Below are 21,093 nucleotides of genomic sequence, written 5' to 3' on the forward strand. Positions count from 1 at the left end.
TTCATCTGAGGTTAATTGGAGTCTCTGTACCTTTCCTTAAATTAAAGAAATGCCCTGAGGAAATTGATGCACTAAATGTGTCTAAAGAAGTTTACATCCAATTTAAGGTGGAACTGAGAAAGGAAAGATGTGATAGATGGTGACCGCAAGCTGAATGCGTCAGAGAAACAGCAGTGCATACCTGGTGTGCGGGTAATGTGGATGCTTTCCAGGGAAAAGCAAAACCATGGCCACTCTTAGCAGTCTCTACTTCCTGAAAGATCTGAGGAAATCCACATTTTAGACCCGATAGGACTGGGATACTTTCTAGTTCTGCAGACTGAGTTACTCTGTAATGAAAAATATTGATTTTGCAGCTGGAAAAGTCTGCTCACTCTGGCTGAGAAAACAGAGGGCAGACACCATAACAGTTTGTGCAGTACAATAAAGGGAGCAGACTCCTGCTGCCCCAGCACTTGCCTGAATCAACAAATACTGGGTCATATGGAAAAAGGCCTTTTTTGAAAGGATAGCTCTGAAACCGAAGGATTGTTTCAGGCGTAATTCATCTTTTTTTTGCTCCTGGGTGGAGGAAGATCAGCATAAACTTCTCTCCCTTCATGCCCTGTGGGCTACTTGGGGAACACCTGAATGAGTTTTCTGTCTTATTGGGTGGGGGGGCGTTCAGGTTCTAGTTGGTACCTTGGACCAATGACTGAACAAAAGTTGGTAAGTAAATACCGAGTGGCCACTTTGAGTAAATAGGGCTCACACATCTGGTGTAATCTCCTCCCGCTTGCTCTGGCAAATTCCTTTCATCCATATGTTGTTTTCTTAAAAACATGCAAGATGGGAAGGTAGTAATCTGTGGTTGTAGGACATAAAACTGTAGGTGTAGGGCATGGGTTTCTGTTGCTTTTGGAATTCTTTCTTTCTTCTAAAGTTAACTCTGATTCTCCTTGAGGACATAATAAACACAAATAAAACCTGTCTTTTTCTTATACAAGCAGGAGTATTTTCAGTTCGCTCTTTTAGTATGGTGGTAGTTAATGTTGGGTTCTGGAGTTAATAATGATTTCACAAGCGTTCTTTCCAAAAAAAGACTTTATTTTCAGATGTAAAGCTGAAGTGTAGGAAGACTTCCTACACTGAAGTCACGCTGCCTCTCTCAATATCATAAGGCAAGCCATCATTCTTATAAGTCAGTGGTTGTATTTAGAGCTGCACCACACTGGAACCCCTGGGACAAGCTAGGCTAAATCCACTGTTTTTTCCAGGGTTTGGGTATGACAATTTCTAGACATATTTCAGAGCCAAACTGACATATTGCTTAAACCCAAAACCAAACAACCAACAACAACCAAAAAAACCATAAGGAAAGATTAGGATTTCTGATGAGAGAAATATCAAATAGATCATATATGGTTGCAACCACTTCTGTCATTAGGCTGGCAGAAGGGCTAGTTACTCAATGCAATTAAAGATCTTCAGTCAAAGATATGGACTCCAGCACCACCATTAAGGAACATCCTCGAGGCATCTCATCAGATCTGATGTATTCTGTGTATTTTTGGAAAATAAGTACTGAATCAGGTGAGAGGCAAAGCCTTTAAATAACCCTACAAATTTGAACCGTCAAAGAAGCACTTTTTAAAACATCTTTGAGAAAAGAAACAACATCCTTTGAAGTGGAGGCAGGTTGGATTTCAGAATGAAGCAGCTTCACAGATTTAGACACCTGCTTAATTAGAGGATGAATGTGAAATCCTTAAACTTAAAAGGCTTTTATGAGGCAGCACTTCAGAGAACAAGCATTCCTCTAGCATCAGCAGAGAAGAGCTGTTGGCTATTATCTTTGGAGCTGGGTCAAAAATGAATGTATTAGCAAAAAGCACTCTCCATAGATGGTGAGATGAGCTGTATGTAATTCCCAGACCTTGGATAGGAAGCATTTTGAAAGAATCGAGGAAAGCTGGAATCATGGATGCTTTAGGAGGCAGCACTCAAATCATCGTGCTATCAGAAAACAAAATGAGTAGGAAAAAACTAGGTAGGTAGATAGGAGGTATGCAGTCATTTAAACAATAAAAGAATATTTTGTTCACGATACTTTTGTGGTTTAGTGGTCCGTCCTATAGCTTTCATCCAACCCATTTGGGAATACTACAAGAAGAGCTCCTAAATACTACAAAACAGGAAATAAAAGATATAAAACAGCTAATACCTTTCCCACCAACTTTTAAAAGCAGGAAAAAAGCAGCTGTTTTGATAGAGAAGTGAAGAGAAGCTCATGAAAAGTAGCTTTAACAAATGCTGATAAGAGCAAAGGTCTCTGCTGTGTCATTTTAGGAAATGGTAGAGATGCAACCACAATAATCAGCATCTGACAGAAAAATACCAGATAAGGGTTTTTTCCCCCTCAAAAGAAGAGGAACTGCAAAGTTCATAACTGACAAGTGATGAAAACACCAAGCTCACAGCAGGGAGTTTCCTTTTTCTAGTACACTGGCTATATGAAGACAGAAAAATAATGCGAGTCTAATCAAAACCAAGGGCAAGGCTTTTAATATGGCACACAGTTATTGCAAGACCTCAGTCAATGGAGGAGTCAGATCTGATTGTTTATGTAGGAATGGAAGTTTGATGAAAAAGCCCTACCTGTTGTGTAGAGGTATGCTGGCATTTACCCAGGAGACCACTGCAAGTATTGTGTCTCTTCACTAATATTTGAGCTCCCAGAAGAGCAGGTAGGCACCTTTCCATCTCACTGTATTTATTGCAAGACAGAAAAGAAGAGCAAGAAAGTAGTTATGTGCTGAAGTAACAGACCTTTCTTTGCCAGCCTCTGACCAAAATATTAAGAGTTCCTCGGCAGTTCTCAAGGGCTACATCCTTTATTCAAAGCATCATCTGAACAGATTAAAATATTTTTATTTAAGATTTTATCAGCCTTGTAACTTACAGCAACAATGATGAAAAATATTCAGAAAAAAATACAAAAATTCTAATAGATGACAACAATTTCCTGCTGTGGATTATTTATTTTTATTCCCATTCATAGTTCACTGTCCTTTACAAAACACACTGTTTACTTGAACTTTTCAAAGTAGCCTTGTTCTTTAAGGATCTTGTTTGCAGAATGCTTTTTTAAATTGCCTTTATCATATTCAATGCTGAAAACAAACTGAAGAAAACTGACAAATTTATTCAATAAAAATATAAGCAGATACACTGCAAATAAAACACGTGATTGGGAAATAGAAATAATTATTAGAGCCTGAATACTGCTTAGGGCAAACCCAATCTATTTTGGAACTTAAAATACCCATGATGCAACTAATGTAAAATACAAATGTAAGCGGCCTATTAATTCCTGTAAAATAAAATGAACTAAAAAAGACTAGGAGGCCATAAACTATTCAAAAAGCTAAATGACAAAGCACCTATTTTACTAGAATTTCTACCCCAGTGTACTGTAAACATTCATACTGTATTAGTTCTGATATCAAAGTACAGTAAGTGGTAGTATTATGCAAGGTTTAGTGTACTGGCTTCCATTTTTATTCTAATACTGCCCCATATAATAAGTGGGATACAATAAACATTTTTTTATAATATTGCTGCTACATTAGCCTGTTCCCATATGCGACTGCAGTGTTTTGGGAGTAGGTTTCAACTCTGTTGTTCATCCCTAATGCAAAAGCTCAAATATTTCGGTTAAATTCATTTTCTCATTTTTCAATGAGACCACCACCACATCTTACTGCTTTCTTCACTGCTTCATGGACTTGACTACAACATTTGCCTCTAAATGATTTGTCATCTTTGAGCCATAAACTGTAGCTTTTCTGAAGCCCCAAAAAAGAGCCAAAGAGTAGGCATCCTCTTTCATGACAAGCAGACTCTGACACCGTTATTACTACATGCACTGAGAACAACCCCACTCAGGGGAATCTATGTCCTTGGGAGGCCCAACATCCTGTTTTGGTTTTCTTCCAAGTTGGATGTTTAGCATAATAGAAAATAAAAATAAAGAGCTTTCTCTTTTTTTTCTGCTTAGGAGGAAATTTCATTTCTTCTCCATAGAAGAACAACAGGCTATAGTAACTCACAAATTTGCCACCACTGATCTAGAAACTCACAGGTAATTTTATCTGAAACTGAATGCAAAACACACAAGCTTCAGCTGAAGCAGAATATGGCTGCTTGCCTTCTCTGCTGCTTAAGCTTCTCTGAAAACATCAAAGCCACAATCAGTTCTCTCCACTGAATCTCAATTAGTTTCTGAGGCCAGTTTAAGACCTGGATCCTACGTTTTAACATGAAACAGAAAAATCAAACTTGATCTGCCTCAAGGCCTGATCCGTATCAACAAACCTCTGAGATTTTCTACCCTAGGAGATACTCACAGTATGCGTATCTCCTTGTAGCCCCAAATCATACTAGCTGCTTCTGGAAAAGGCCCCTGCTGTGCCCCTGGAAAGGGAAAATGCTAGAAGACTTAATGGCATCCCATGTGTTACAGATTTTCTTTTCAGGCATGAAGATACTATCTGATCAGTGGCCTGGGCAATGTAAAACTGTTATGCAAATTTTGTAATCACTGCAGTTACTCTTGATTTTCTGCACCTGCAAAAAGATGGGAAGGAATTCACATTCTTGGGCTAGATACTATGCAGGGGTAAATTTACATAGTTAAACTGAAATCAAAGGAGCTATACTGATTTATAGGAGCTGAGGGTGTGCTGCAGCATTTCATACCCACAGAGAAGTCTCAAGTCCTTTTTTGATTTCCTAATTTCATATGTGTGGAGGTTGTAAATATTTGATATTGGCATTCTTGTTAGAAAGTCTTTTTCAGATCTCCTTTTTAGAAAGATCAAATGATCTTCCTCAATATACTGTGCATTTAAATAGAAAACTATGATTTACCTAGAAGCTTACATACAACATTGAAGCAATCTGGTTTAATTTCCACAACTTTAACATAGTATCCTTGACACTCCAGCACAGCAGTGCTTTTGATAGTCTCTGATTAGTAAAACTTCCTAACTGTAAATGCATATACAGAAATGTGAAAGTTACACTAGGATCTATGTTCTTGATGTCTTAATGCTTTCCTTTTTTATTACTGAATAAACCAGGCTACAAATCTGGGATACTGTACTTAATTATGGGAAAGAGGTATCTGACTATTTCCATTTTAACTGCATTAAAAATGTCAGTACCTATTCTAGGTGTAATAGCCTAAAAGCCTAGCCTAGCTCATAAACCCAGAAGACATATGAAAACATGTTATTGTATTCCCCTGAAAAGTAATTTTTACAACTGTGTATTTGCAAGGAGTTCACAAAACTAGCAACGCATTTATTTTTCAAATGAAATGTCCATAGCCTGTAGAATAATTCAAACAGGTGCTAATTAGGTGTACAGAAAGGCCACTGAGGATAATTTATATATCCCCCTGCAACAGAAAAAAACCCGAATAAATGTTAATTGCTTATATTATGCAACGAATGATTTTTAGCATGGCACTAAATTAGCTGCAAATATTATAATTACAAAGTACTGGGTAATTTACTAAAGATTAATTGAAATTATTAAGTGCAAACTGCATAATTTTGCAAGGTAGTATTAATGCTTTCTGCACAGAAATTAAAGAAAACCCCCATGGTTGTTACTGGCTACTTAATGAAGTACTTTATGCAACTCCTGAAAGCATCAGTGGCCTCTCTTACGTGCCCTTCTCTCAAAAGGTTATTACATTATTTTCATGGGGGGAGCTCATTGTAGTGTTGATAATAACTGGAATGTCTAAACCAATCTATTTTAAGGACTGAGTTTAATCTCAATGACATGAGAGCAACACAAAAATACTGCTTTACGGTCTGTGTCCAGCAGCCTTTTCTGAAAGCTGCAGCAGCTGTGGCTATTTACTGAAAAAGAAGGTAAGCAATTGCACATGCAGTTTGAATGCATTCCTCATAACCATCAAAAGGAGGCCCACTTTAAGCACGATACTTGGAAATACCACAGCAGCAGTTTTAATTCACTTTTCTGGATTCAGCGCACCAGCATCCGGCATGCTGGCTTCATACTGTGTTGTGTGGATGTGGAAGGGGAAGGTGATGAATCTGGAGAGGGGACAGGGACTTGAAAAATTGTTCTAGTCTAGGAGGGATTTCTTACCTAGGAGTATTCTCTATTTTAAATGCCGCATACTTTTCTGAGGTTATTATCTCTCTATTTATTACAACCTCTTGGCCAGTATTTGTTTTGTGGTGGCTTAATATTTAATACAATTTAAATCTGGTTATTTAGAGAGTGACAGCGGAAACCAGAAGCGAATTCAGTATTGGGAATAATTCTGGACTTCTGAGGCAATAATGTTCTTTTTGACTAACACATGTCACAGCTATAATGACATACACTGAAAGATGCTTCACCTTTTGTTAACACACATGCCGTATGTTTACAAGAAGCACTGTGAGTAGTGAAATGCTATAAATGAAAATATATGTCTCTTGCTTTTGTCTAGTTGTAACATTAAGCACTTACAATGTTGTGATGCTCAATGTACAGGATACATTTTAGGGAATGTCTCCTATTTCTACAGACCTAAATTTACCCACGTGCAGAGATATGAGGAAGCATGTACATCAATTAATTCCAACTTAAAAAATGGGTAGACTCCTTATCAATTTTCAATGCAAGGCTGAAATCCCCTTGACACCATGCTAGTTATGAAATTTTGACAGTAATTTCAGCTAAACCTTAAAATCTCTTTAATGTGAAGAGTCCAATGCAGGGACATAGGGACTTTCTGGATTTTCGTCCTACTCAGAATCTCACTTTAATGTGTGTTTCAGCTCTTCTAACAGATAACTGCTTAAACCTAATCGTGTGCAATATTGAATAAGAATGGCTCAGTAAATCTGGGCAAAAAAGGCTCATCTGACATTAAAATGAAGTCTGTCCACAACAGCCATTAGGACAATATTGAGAAGACCAACGCAGGATTAGAGTGTCAAATTTAAAAGTATGATACATGCTGCAATCTTGGTTACAAAAGGAAATAGAGATATATTAAATACAGATCTGATTTAAGAGATCAAAGAGATGTGAATCTCATAGCCAGATACCCATGCACAGAGCCTCTGAACTCAGTGCAGCTGGACATTATTATTTGTGTTGCCCTTGTCAAGCTCTGACAGATATTTGTACCTCAAAAGGTTCATTACTGAGAGATCAGAATCACAATTCCTTATGCAACGACCAAGTACCTGGTGTACTAGAAGACAGGGCATAACACTGGCAATATGCAAGCTAGAAAGCAAGTGCAAGGTTGAAAATGAGAGGCGGGATTCAGTAAAGCATCTAAATTGCAACAAAAGTGCAATTCATAGCAGGTGTCTCTGAAGTTGCCTGTAAATGCAACTAGATTCTCTGCTGCTCTTTGCCTGGCCAGTCTCCATGCGTTGATTTGGAGAGGTGTAAAAGCCACTTGAAATTAGCTGAGCGCACTCGCCTGAGGGCCTCAGCAAAGACAGCTGGAGGTTGCCCAGCACTGGCACATTGCAGCCACACACGCTTTTGTCCACCCTTGTTCACTCTTCTCCCTGAGGCTTTCATAGCCAGGAAGGGGACTAGTGACACATGAACCTGGTGTAACACAGAGCCCAAATATCAGTGAAACGCTAAGAACTGACTGTGTGCCCATGGCAATTTTGTCTTATTTGGTAAGAAGCCTGCATCACTATCAAGAGAAAATTATAGACTGATTTTACTCACAAATGTATGACAGCAGTTACTTTCCAATGCTGGCATTCACAAATGCTGGCACAGCAAAATATTAAAAGAAGGTCATAGCACAACAATAAACATTCAAAAAGCAGTGGCTAAATACAATTCATAATTGTTAGGCAAAGCTACAGCAATGCTCTTAGACTGGTGCCTTATTTTACACTGAGATTACATAGACAAGTTTAAAAGTATTTTGAATTTAGACCTTTGCAATTACATCGTAATTACAGTGTCCTGGATAACAAAATAAGATTTTGTAAAATAGGTATCTTACTCATCTGAAAAAAAAATACTTGCTTTATCTGACACAGCCAGTTGTTTTTGCCTTTGCTGGTACAGATTTGTTGTTTGATGGAAAACACTTTTTTTAATATGTAAATGCAACTGATCCTGAGGACAAAAAAATCATAAACCATCAGTAAAAATATACTGCACTGCCCTTTAAAGCTGCACCATTTCTGATGCACATTATGAACATGTTTCATGTTGGTTTGACCAGTACTGTTCTTACAGTGTAAAGTGTTTTAGTGTGAAGTGTATTAATAGATGTGGAGTCCTCTGAGGTCTCTTCCCTCATTCTGTAACAATTTGTGTCTATTAAATTATTGGTTGAATCCAATGAAATGAGTTGATTCTATCTCACCCTACAATTTGAACTTGTTCTAGTTTTGTTACAGAAACTTTAAAAGGGTTGTCTTGTTTAGCTTGAGATATGAATGCTACATCATAAAAATATTTGCCAACCAAACTCAAAATTCAAACCCTTGATTTTTCAGAGGTTTTTGTTTAGCAAGATCATGACATTTAGCAGCAACAAATAATCCCCTGGGTGAGTTACTCTGTGCACACCTACTGCAGGCCTTTGCAACTTCCTCTGTTCCAGCTGAATACTAGGCTAGCTGGATCACTACTCTGAGCTAAAAGCACAAAACCTTTTACAGAAAAGGCCTCAAAAAGACACCTAAGTCTGAGTATTCAGGTTCCCCCTCTGCAGGTGAGAAGAACTGAAAACTCCAGGCTGCACAGCTGAAATCTGGTAGCGTCAGAGCCCAGCCCTGAAACCCTAGCTCTATCCATAGAAGTCCTTAGGTGTGCAAGATGCATTTGCCTGAATGATGACTAAGCATCTGAAGTGTGAGAATACTAAATGAGGGGTCAGGTTCACAAGCAACAGATATGAATTGCTTCAGTGAAGCCACAGTGACTGGTATTACCTGAGGAGCTGGTGGTAAGAGTTAGCACCTGATGTACATTTCTCTGTGTGCACAGAGACCAGCCTGTCTTAACAGCTGATCTTTTAAGACTGCAGGGAATTACAGTGTCCTTTCACTGTACAAATGACATGACTTGCACACGTCCTCAGGTAAAAGTGCACTTTTCCAAAGGGCACTGAAAATGAATACCAGGAGCGGCATTTTTAATGATGGTCAAGAAACTGGTGCACCTCACAAACCTTGGAAAACAGGATAGCCATTTTAGTACTTTGGGGAAAACTGATTTTCACTGATATGACTGGAAAGCACTGCTTAGTGATATTAATATCCTTACCATTTTGAAAAATCAGAATTCAAATATAAAATATTTCACGTTAGTATAAGTATCTTTTCCATTTTATCTTGTTTCAACATTAAAATTGAATTATCTTTTAGAAAACTTAGCTGCTGCCACTTTAGAGACACCTCCCTTGCAGCTGGGTGTGTCGAGGGTTCCGATTATACCTTTATGTCTGTAAATATGATCTAAGAGCCCAAATTAAAAACAAAACTCAAGCCTCACCTTTGCAAACATAATTAGACATGTTCACTAATGCTAGCTGAAAACAGACAAGTGTAGTGAGTCTTCGTTCACTTATTGTATGCCACTGTATTATTGCCACTTTCTATTTAAGTGGCCAGTAGTAATACTGGCACATGGCACCTTCTTTGAGTCAGGCTTTTATAATCAAAGTTGCCAATAAAATGCCTCAAGCTGATTAGTAAGATACAGGGTTCTTCTTTTGAGTTATGTCGGTGGCTGTTTAAGTATCAAAGAGATGTTTTACAAAAAAACAAAGGCAAGTGTTTTACATTAAATCTTATAAAACTGTACATAATAATAGTCTACAACATGAAAATGACCATTAAACTGTTGTAATAGTTATGAAATGTAGTAAATATAACAATTCTAATGTTTCATATATTTATCATATTAATCATTGTATTCATACAGTTGTGTTTGTATATATATTCAATGGCACTGTAAACAGTTGCTGGAAAACAAACATTAACTCTTAACTCATTAGAAGTTACTATAGTACTTTTTCATCCGAAAAGTTAAAACATATCAGTTATCACTGATTAAAAAAAATAGCCTTGTAATATAATGCACATTTTGACATTTTCTAGGGTAGCAATCAGGATGAGGCATAACAGAGAATGTTCTAGGTTTCAGATTGTTTTACATTTACACTTACCATGATACAAAATTTTAAACATTAAATAATACACGGTTTATGAAACAGTTGATTTCAGAGATCCACAATGCAGAAAATCTAGTTAGGGTCTAAGGGAGTTCCCAATAATTTATATCTGTGGGACCTTTATGGAAAATTTCTTTTAACATCACATAGGCAAAGCAAGTTTGAACTGAATTCTTTTTTTTTTTTCTCTGTACAGAGCTGCATTCAACTGGATAAGACATTATTATGTTTATTTACGTTTCCCGCTGCTGGACATTCATCCAGTAAGCCTTGAGCATATGCTTAAGCATCTGGTGATGGCATTTTGTGGGGCAGGGAAACTCACTATCTATATCCCTCAGTAAACAAAGCGTTTCTAATTTTTTCCATAGTTAAGGCAACTATACTGATATATTAGACACACCATATGCTTTTATGTTGCTTCTTACAATCTAAACAGTAAGAGTGAAAAGAAGTTTCAAACATGCTTTGATCTTCTTGACCACTTAGGCATTTCATCAAGCTGGTAGAGAGTACTTAATGTTAACGTGGTTTACAACTGTAGACGTAGCTTGTTAGCTGTTCACTAGAAAAATAAAGTAAGTATTGGCTTGAATTTGAAGACTGACCATTCATATAATTTATCAGAAAAATTAAACAAACAAAACCAGCCAGTCAGATTCCAGTGAACAAAATTGAGAATAACAGTAACACACACATACACAATTTCTGTGTTTTCAATTATTTCTACCCCATAACTTAAGCTACTCAGACCCTTGTCATCATTCCCTCGTATCCTGGGTGGGCTTTGTCAAAGGCTATCTTCAGATAAGTGATGACACTTGGTATCTGCCAACTCCAGCATATAGTTTAATATTTATTCTAACATAGCACATAAACTAGAGAGCCATTTAACTTTGTTTTCTGTTGGGTAAGGCTGTAGGTATAAATGACAGTGAACAGAAACGCTTGCGCAGTGGCTGCAGGGCAATACAGCTACAGCGGACAATGCCACAGAACTGCTAGTGCTGTTAAAATAACAAGTGAGGAACTTGGGGCTGGACTGCTCCCGTTTCCAGTTACACTGTGTTTAGAGGATGACTTGACAGTGCTTGTGGTGGTTGTGGTGTCAATCTTTTTCACAGTTGGTTTTGGTTCGTTTCTGTTTTCTGGATGGGTTTTCTTGTCCTTGAGTATATCTGAAAACATGAAAGTAAATGTAAGATTAATCACACATCTTTTAAATAGTGGCTTTAAATTGTCTGTTGCAGGAACATGTTGTACACTAGTCTGAATAACTGAACCATGTATGGAGAGCGATGGGGCACTTGTATTAATGTTTTAGTTGGACCCAATATGGCCACTGGGTCCTCAGCACCCACTGTTTTGCTCAACAGATCTTCTCTGACTACTGGTCTGCTCTACTTGTCTACCTGTAGACACAGCCTGAGCAGAATAATAGCTTTCTGCATTGTGTTGGTTGGTGTCAGAACCTGGTTTTCTCTCATGAAAAGTACCTTCAGTTTCACCTGGGATGGGAACTGGCTCATCCTTTAAAACATGATCAAGTTGTTTTTTAACATGCCCCAGTGAAACACCCGTCAAATTGCTGAGTTGCTGCAGGAGGAGACCAGAGAACATAGTGACTTAATCCCAGCTTCTTTTAACTTTGCCACTACCCTGTAAAAGCATACCCTAATGCATGGCTAAAAATGAATTCCTACCTGGAAGAACTTAAAAACTAACAATAATTGTTCAGGTCCAAGCTTAAAGATTTGTGATACTAACAAATGCAGTGCACATACACAAGAAAGTAAAAGGCATAGATTTGTAGTGCAGATTAAACAACAGTCCAATCTTAAAATAAAACCTCTGAATCAGAGAAGCAAGTTCCTGGCAGAAACAGGAAAGATGGAAAGTATTCCAGAAATGTAAACACAATCTGAGATCATTGTCTGCATGTCAGTAGTTCTGAACAACCATCAATAAACTCAATTGATAATAAAAATGAGCTATTGTATTGAGAAGGCACACGTTGTTCTTTTGCCAGTATAAACTGTAAAAGAAACGCAACGAATTCCTCCATTTTATCATAATATCAACATTAATCCTGGAGGAACCTGTAATTCCTAGAGCTGACTCAAGGGTGACTGCAGAGAGGGACGCTCTCTGGCAAGGTGCATGGCGGGAAAGGGCAGTCTGCCACTGCGCTCAAAATTCACTATGGCAAAGGGTGGACATAGCTCCTCTTCAGTTCCAACTTGCAAAGGACCTAACAGAAAGGAGGGGGAGAAGAAGCATGCTCTAAATGTTTAGAGAAAATATCAGTATTCTGAGAACACTTAAAGAAAAATGGACAACCTTCAGACTGTCATTAAAGTAAATTAAGAATAAATCATGGAAATAGGTGTGTTCTGACACTGCCTAGACTCCTTTCCATCACTGTCATTCTTCTTTTCGACTGTGGTAAAGGCACTATTTCTCTGCTGCCTCTTATATCATCCCAGCCTGCTGACTTCAGCTCTCTGGGGCCAGCTGATTAAATTAAGACCTCACTCAGGTAAATCTATTCCCCTCTTTCAGTTGGCCATGTCCAGCATTGTAACTTGATTGGCCTCTATAAATCGGGCAGACTGAAATGTATTAATTCGTTTATTTTCTTAATATTGACTTAGCCAAAAATCTAAGGTAAGATTTAATGCTATCAGAGAGGCTGTTGGTTTTTAAAAGCTTTCCTCTCAGTGACTGCTTAATGCACTACATAACAAGCGTTAAATAATACATTAGAAAATTCTGCCTTTATCCTTTCCACGGGAAGGACTACATTCTGAATTCTCTCTCTGTCTTTACAGCGGAGTATCTTCTGATGCTATTCATGGACAATTCTAATTTGGGATTTAATTGTGCAAAACTGGCATTTTATTTAAAATACTCTGTTTTCTCGCTTTGCAAAAATAAATAAAAATAGCCTCAGCCGTAATTCAGTTCAAGATCTTTTTCAATCCTATCTTTAGTTTTTAAAGCACAAATTTCAGCAGTGCAAAGATGTTGTATTCCAGTTTCCTCAGAGTTCCTGTTGCTTACTCACTCCAGGGTTTTGGCTGAGAGACTCTGAGTTAAATGAGGTCTTTCCTCTTAAATCTTTTTCTTAGAGTCTAAGATGGTTCTGTTCGGTCTACTACTGACATTCAAAAGGCAAAAGAGTAGTGAGCATGCTAAAAAAAAAAAAAAGAAAATGTCACTATGAAGACTAGCATAGAAATTAAATCTAGTCCCAACGAAGCAAACCCCAGATGTTCAATACCCATGAACTGAGCCCCTGGATCATGACTTCATAAAACCAACCAACCAAACCTCACAACTTTGGTTTGTTCTAGTATTTACCTTCTGCATTTTAAAGGCTTTATGATGGTTCCCAATTAAAAGCTGTCTCCATCGCTAGAAACTTTCTTCCCATCATCAGTCCCTCTCTCCTTTCCAGAAATCTTTGAAGGCTTCAGCTACCCTCAGGCTGACACATGTGATGGCCTTTTGGACACTGGCATCTAATTATTATCCTACACTGTTTATTTATCACTGCATCATAATAGTGATACAGCCACTGTAGTAGCTACTGTGCTGTTCCCTTATCCAGGTTCTCAGCGTGAATATTCAAACCCTGCCAGAAGGGGTACTTAGTGAAGGCAGCTGACTGCCAAAGCAGCCTTTGTGAACAGCCTTTCCGGACTCTTGCCGACCACGAGGTCTGCTGGGGTCAGTGAAGATGGCTCGGAGTCCCTCTAGGCCCCATGATTACTGTGAGTGCAGAGAACAGCTCAGTTAGTCCAGGGGATTGAGTCCACTTCCTTAGTTGAATTTTTATCCGTGTTAACTGCTGTTAAATTTACATCTTGACAACATAAACAAAGCTCATAATGAAAATTGCTTGACCTCAATGTTTAGAGCATTTAGGATTATCTTCACCTCAAAGATCTGACCGCAGATTGCTACCCAGTAATGTATGTGCCGCTCAGACGGCACTGAACTTCTCATAAATACCTATATGGATCAATACTATTCCTCAGAGGGACTAGCTGGGATAAAAGGGAGAGTCAAAACTCTCACTGTCATCTAATTTAGGAACAGGAAACCTCCCCTATAGTGAGGGCTGAGCATGCCTTTCAAACGCATTTGGCAAGTCACACATTGAATCACAGAATGATTTGAGTTGTAAGGGACCTTTAAAGGTCATCTAGTCCAATCACCCTGCAGTGAGCAGGGATGTCTTCCACTACATCAGGTTGCTCAGAGCTCTGTCCAACCTGACCTTGAATGTCTCCAGGGATGGGGCATCTACAGCCTCTCTGGGCAACCTGTTCCAGTGTTTCATCACCCTCATCGTAAAAAATTTCTTTTTTCTAGTCTGAATCTACCCTCTTTTAGTTTAAAACCACTACCCTTTGTCCTGTTGCTACAGGTCCTACTAAAAAGTCTGTCCCTATCTTTCATATAAGCCCCCTTTAAGTATTGTAAGGCCTCCCCAGAGCCTTCTCTTCTCCCGGCTGAACAACCCCAACTCTCTCAGCCTGTCTTCACAGGAGAGGTGCTCCAGCTGTCTGATCATCTCCATGGGCCTCCTCTGGACTCGCTCCCACAGGTCCATGTCCTTTTTGTCCTGGGGATCCCAGAGCTGGATGCAGTACTCCAGGTGGGGTCTCACCAGAGTGGAGCAGAGGGGGACAATCCCCTCCCTCGCCCTGCTGGTCACGCTGCTTTTGATGTAGCGCAGGACACGGTTGGCTTTCTGGGCTGCAAGCACACGTTGCCGGGTCGTGTCCAGAACGTTGGACATAGCCAGTCCGGAAAGAACAACGCAATTATTTTTTTTTAGGTTATTACCAGGTTATCTGACAGAAGTTCAAGCCATATTGGCACCCCAGCTGTTAGTTCCCCCTCCCTAGCCTAAATGATTTGCCATTTGCTGCTGGTACAGATTACCAAAGATGTAAATATTTATTGTTGTACTTGCATGCTATTGCTCTCTAATGAACAGCATCAGCAAGGTCTACTTAAACGTCTGTTGAGATTCCCTATTGTCCTGCCAAGGGATGAACAAGCTCATCTACTTAACAGAATCCCCTTTACATTTTTGTCCTTCTCTTGACCTGTCTTGAGCTCAGTCCTTTCTCTGTGATTGCAAACGATCAGTGTGATAGGAGGTCTTTCCCTGCAAAGATTTGCCACTGCCACTGAACCCTCCTCATCTCCCATCTGAGTTGTGCTCAGCACAGTCTCCGTTGAGCTGAAGGGTAAATGCAGAGACTCCGTAGACAGGCTGCTACTGCTACCGACAGAGAGGAAGAGAAAGTATTTCTAGAGCAAAGGAAGAAGGTGGGAAGGAAAGGGCAGTTGAATGGGCTGATCTCATGTTGGGGGAAGCCTGTGTTTGAGCTAGTGCTCATGGAAGTAATGTGCTTGTGCCTCAGGACCTCTGTTGCTCAGGCAGTATACTTGCAATTAACCAACAGCCATGGTGGCTGCATACACGTAAGGCTACAGATCATCACACCACACAGGTGTACAATCCTGTGAGGGAATTCTGCATAAAAACAAAACAGATTTGCCAGACTAGTCCTGTAAATGTTAATTATAGCAGCGCAGTTTCTAACGAACTGGGGCAGTGACAGCAGAGAGTTGATGCTTATCAGTCCACTGTGCCCACAACTGAGTGAAGACTTTGAACACATCTTCATCATTTTTATACCATGAGTTGCTAGGGAGAACTTTCAACCCAGTTATTTGGGGAGAGAGTTGGGGGGGGAGAGGGGGGAGAAGGGGAGATTATTTATTTCTGCTTTCCCACATTAATTACATGAAGTCAGACCTGTCCATTTTTTCCTAGACTTTCATGCAAACACTGTGCTTTGAAAAGACAGAATGTCAGCATCTATGATAGCAAATTAATGCCTCGATCTTGAATGCCTCATCATGGTTGTAATGATACTCGTGATGCTGGTCTAAAGTGAACTGGTCAGTACCTGCATTTACTCTCCCTGTTGTGGCTCAGTTGCTTGATAAATTTCACTTCGATCACAGGCTTGGTTTTGGCTGACAGCTTCATAAGAAAATTAAAGCTAGGTGCAACTTGGTGGAACAGGCTCTTAAATTACAGTAGATGCTGCAGTGTTATTATTAGCTTTTTATCACCTCTGGTAGCAAAAGCTGAAATTACTTTTACATATTCAAAGGAAGGAGCTCTGAAATTGCAAAACAATGCTGTCGCCATAAAATGTACCAACAATTTCCAAATAATCTATTATCCTGACATTAAAACCAGCACTAATTATTACCAGTTACAACTGCAGCAGACAAATGGAAACAAGAATGCTGTGGAAATGGGAATGCAAAAACTCCCCAAGTGTGATGAGCTTGTGATGCAATTCTCCACATTCTCTTACTGTCCACCATATAATACTAGTTGGTAAAAGGCAGGTGTAGCATAGCCCTTTTGGAGCCAGAAGAAGGGAGTAATTAACAGCTCTGCAGCCTCCCATGTGTGTACTGTTCTGCCCCCTTCTATTTCAGCCCGACAACATGGTGTCCATATAAGCCTTTTCCCCACACACCCTGTTATGGAAACTTGGCCTTAGAAGGAGAAGATCTTTAACCAGAAAAGAGAGAACTACAGGAGTTACAACCAAATAGGTCACTCTCCTCACTTAACTACTGAGTTGCATTAGGTTCAGGCCAGCCTCTCCAGATGACTTCCGGGACAAGATTATGAGGGTTTCTCTTTTAAAGGAGTGTGTAACTGAAGAGACGTTGTCCTTGGGAGGATAGTCATAAATTGGGACTAGGATATCTACGACCAGTTTTTAATTCTGCATTACACTCTGTGTGATCTTTGGCAGATCACTTCTCCCTGTAGGCCAGTGAGAGAACTGCTTTCTCTCCTACACATTTTGCGCATTCTGGATGTAAATTCTTCAGGCTGAGAAGAACTATACACACTTTCCTCAAAAAATAACATTGGCTGGACCTTTCAGGAACTACTGTTATAAAAAAAAAAGATGCAACAAAGAAAAAAATGCAATAAAGAGAAGTCAGGAACAACTGTGAGACAATTTGAGATGTCTGGTGCCTGGAAGCCACACTTATGTGAAATAGCAACTCCTTCCCCCATTCCCAAACAATCTTTTTTCTATATACATTTGAATTCTATATATATATATATAGAGAGAGAGAATAGGACATTATCTCAGCTGTACTGCTGTAAGGAAACCTGTCACTGTGTTTGATTGGCTTTTGATATACAGCTGCCATAGCAAACTCTGCATGATTTTCATGAGACACAATAAAATTGTATTAGTTCTGAGGGCTAAAAAGTAAACCCACACGTATAACTGCCTCAGCTCCTGCCATGGTAAATGTCAAGATGGAACAATCCATCTTTTCCTTGGGAAGAAATAACCTAACCTAACAAACCTTGTGTGATTCAGCAATACTTCCATTAATCAATCAGTCATTTGCAAGAAAAGGTTTTGTCATTTTGTTTATATTAATATGGGACTTAACTCAAATGCAGACAAGCTGAAAGTATAAGCTTAAAACATGCCAAACATCTTTTACATTTCCTGGAAACATCTGTTTTTAGTCTAGTCTTAGGCACATGTTTGTGGTTGCATGTTTAAGCTTGTTTAGTTTGCCAGATACCTCGTACATACTGCAGCACAGCTGACATGATATCCTGAAACACAGCATGGAAGTATCTGTAAAACATGATGTTCCCAGTAAATCTGTTAAACTTTTGTTGTAACTTTCTTGTAATGAAAGAAACAACTAAAAAGCTCTGTGACAGCCTTCTGCCATCACTGTATGGTGCAATTAATTAGTTAAGTTTAGAAATTCTGTACATGCCTCACTGGTAATATCCAGAAGACTGAGAGCGATCCCGATACCGCATGCTTCACATGCTCAAAACTCCTATTAAACTTAATGGGAGTTTGGGGGGATGCGAGGAATGCAGGATTGACCTTTATGGTTAAAGATGAATGTGCGCTCTAGACTTCAAAGATTAGGTGCCCCTGCCAGTCTGGAGTGTGCAAGTGATCAGCACGCCAAGTGCCGAAGGCATCTGCTAAATATCACGCCACAGCTCAAAGCTGTAATTAAGAAAAATATAAACTGGCTCAAGGAAGAAAAATATTAGTAATAATTGAAAATGCTTTGGCTGTTGCTTTTGTCCTGATGATCTCATTAGTTTTGGTTACAGAAACAGTTCTCACACTGGCTGACGCGGGGCATGCTTTGTTTGTGCTCTCATTCTACCCACATCTTTCCCAGTTAACTTTTATTGCTCAATACAAAGGTCAAATCGAAGGCTTAATTAAATTGTATATGGGGAAACTATAAACTTATTTTGGAAGGGAGTACAAAAACATTTAAAGCCATCCCAACTCCTTTCCCCCAGACACCCCTTAATTTCTTGAGAAGAAAAAGCACATGTATTGTTGGCGCTCTTTCCCTTAAGGGAAAACTGCACCTTTTCTTGCTTGAAAATGTACATGGTACAAATATCCAGTCTTTTCATAAACTGCTAATTGTATTTGCAATTGACGTTTGTAACAAGGATTTTAATTTAGCTCTGCAGCTCTGAACAGACAAAGCTCCATTTTGCAAAAAGACTGGATATGATCTTATGCTAGCAACAAAGTAAGTTCAACTTTCAGCAAGGATTTGAACTTCATCTGCTTAACTTTAAACAGAGATTAAACCACCAAAATAAATACTATCACCTACCTGCTTGGGGTTAGGCATATGTCTTTCAGCCCTGAGGCCTAAAACTGAAAAGCAGCATCTCTCTCAGCTGAAGAATTCACAGGTCATATAAAAGCACCATTTACAGTTTCTCTGTGCCATAAGAAAATCACATCATAGCTTGAGAGGAAGGTCAGGTTTGAGTACGCTACAGCCTGTGCACCAGCAACACCAATCCACAAGAAAGTTTAGGCTTCCAGAGTTAGCTGCCAGAGTCGAACGTTTTTTGCACTAATGAGATTCTCAAAGCTGTCTAGCCCAAGGGCAAAGCTCCACGGCCCTTGCGGAGCTGTGATGGAGGTGGAGGATGGCCTGCAGGGCTCCTCTGCCAGACCATGTCAGCATAGGCTTGCAGGATCACACCAAACAGTAACATCTGCCGGTTAGGGCACCAATGGTAGATGATATCTAGGTTCAGATCCTTCCTGTGGCTGATTTAGAAGGGGTGCTGGAACCCAGGTCTCTCCTGCCCTATCTCGGTAGAAAACATATGGAGAGACGTGCGTGTCTCAGACTGAAGCAGGCTCTGCAATGTTGTGACATGCTCTGACTACCTGGGTCTACCCTGAGAGCAAACTGGCGCAAAATACACTGGAAAGAATTACTCAGGTAACAAGGTGTCAGCAAAAAGAGGAGAGACAATAGAAGCTGCTCTGTGCCACTGAGGGAGGTCTCTTCATGCCTCCACAAGGAGACACCAGCGAGCGGCAGGAAGATGGACTGCTGTCTGCTTAGGAAGCTGTACTCTCACATTTTAGCATAAGCAGATGTCCTATCTCTAAGAAGTGGGTAGAAGAGTTGCCCTCCCACCAAAGGGCTCTGTGACTCAGGGCAGAGCACTTTGAGCTCACAGTTGCCTTTGTGAGGCAGGGTGCATTCAACACAATGAAGCAGCCCAACTAAATCCCTGAATATAATAACCACAAAAAAGGCATCAACTTCGAGCACAGCAGACACAGAAAAACAATCACAAGCATACCTAGAAGACATCTGAAAGGTTCTTTCACCCTGCAAATATGTTGCTCTCATCATTTCTCAGTCTTTAAAAGCCAGTCAGATTCTTACAGTTATTCCCATTGCTCCCTAAGAAACTTGGGCAGACACGATTCCCATTGCAAGATTTTGAAGTTGACAGAATCCAATGGTTGCAGTGCGGATTTAAAATGTTTCTTGTATTTCTGTCATTTCTTGAACGCAGGTAGAACCTTATACTAAAAATCTTTTAAAGAGGTTCTAATAGGATATAATCATAATTGATGTTTAATTATAGAATAAACATTGAAATCACTTCAATCCACATATCATCTGATTTCTTTTAATCTAGATAACAAAAAGAATTAGTTATAATGCCAAAGAATAGTTCTGGTCCTTAGATCAATCAGTAGGAAACATTTGTTTATTGAATCCAGTGTTTCATTTTAGTCAGAACTGAAATCAAAAGAAACTGTGGCAAGATATTACTAATTTTAGACTTAATATCAAGAGCAGTAAAGGAAAACATCACAGCATTAGACTTGCTTCAGCTCTGGTATGGGAAGTTTAAATCAGTCTCTTCTGCTCTAGTTTGGCAACTCTTCAGCATGCATATCCTCTATTTCACATTGCTAGGTTTATCCGGCCAACCAGAACCCCAGCTCTATCACAGCTGACAGTTATTGACGGAGAGGATGATTAGAGCCATCACTCTACTGAATATCTGTAGCAAGAAGAACATGTTTCATGTGAAAATACCAAACAGCTTAAAAGCATTATCTTATTAGTAGCATGCAGTGAAACTGATGAACCCTTATCACATTCAGCAGGATGACGAACACCCAAATCAACAGAAACGGAAAGGAGATATACAACCAGGAGTAAAAAATAAAGTTTTCTAATAAAATGTCTTACAAAATGAAGCACTGTCCATTAGCATATGCAGAAGACTGTGCTCAGTCAGTGTTTGGGCTGTGGAGCAAATTAAAGGAAGGAAATTCCTGTTTGGAGCTGGCAATGATCCCATTCCCCAGTTCTGTTCTGGGAGGGTGGGAACTGCTCCTTCCAGTTTTCATGGGAGACAGTTACACCAAAACCACCAGGAC

The 21,093-nt window shown here is 39.4% G+C and overlaps 1 protein-coding gene across 3 annotated transcripts in view; it reads right to left on the reverse strand.

Moving 5' to 3' along the window:
* Window positions 1–2,862: 2,862 nt before the first annotated feature.
* Window positions 2,863–21,093, reverse strand: part of LOC129209973 (glypican-5-like) — a 385,983-nt gene continuing 367,752 nt past the window's right edge. For 2 of the 3 annotated variants that reach the window (XM_054835341.1, XM_054835339.1), the window contains one exon: window positions 2,863–11,418. In XM_054835341.1, the coding sequence (XP_054691316.1) occupies window positions 11,216–11,418 (203 nt within the window). In that variant the 3' untranslated portion in view covers window positions 2,863–11,215. The remainder of the gene's footprint in view (window positions 11,419–21,093) is intronic. The other variant, XM_054835340.1, reaches the window with a different exon arrangement.

The sequence above is a fragment of the Grus americana genome, chromosome 9, assembly GCF_028858705.1.
Source record: "Grus americana isolate bGruAme1 chromosome 9, bGruAme1.mat, whole genome shotgun sequence".
Taxonomy (NCBI): domain Eukaryota; kingdom Metazoa; phylum Chordata; class Aves; order Gruiformes; family Gruidae; genus Grus; species Grus americana.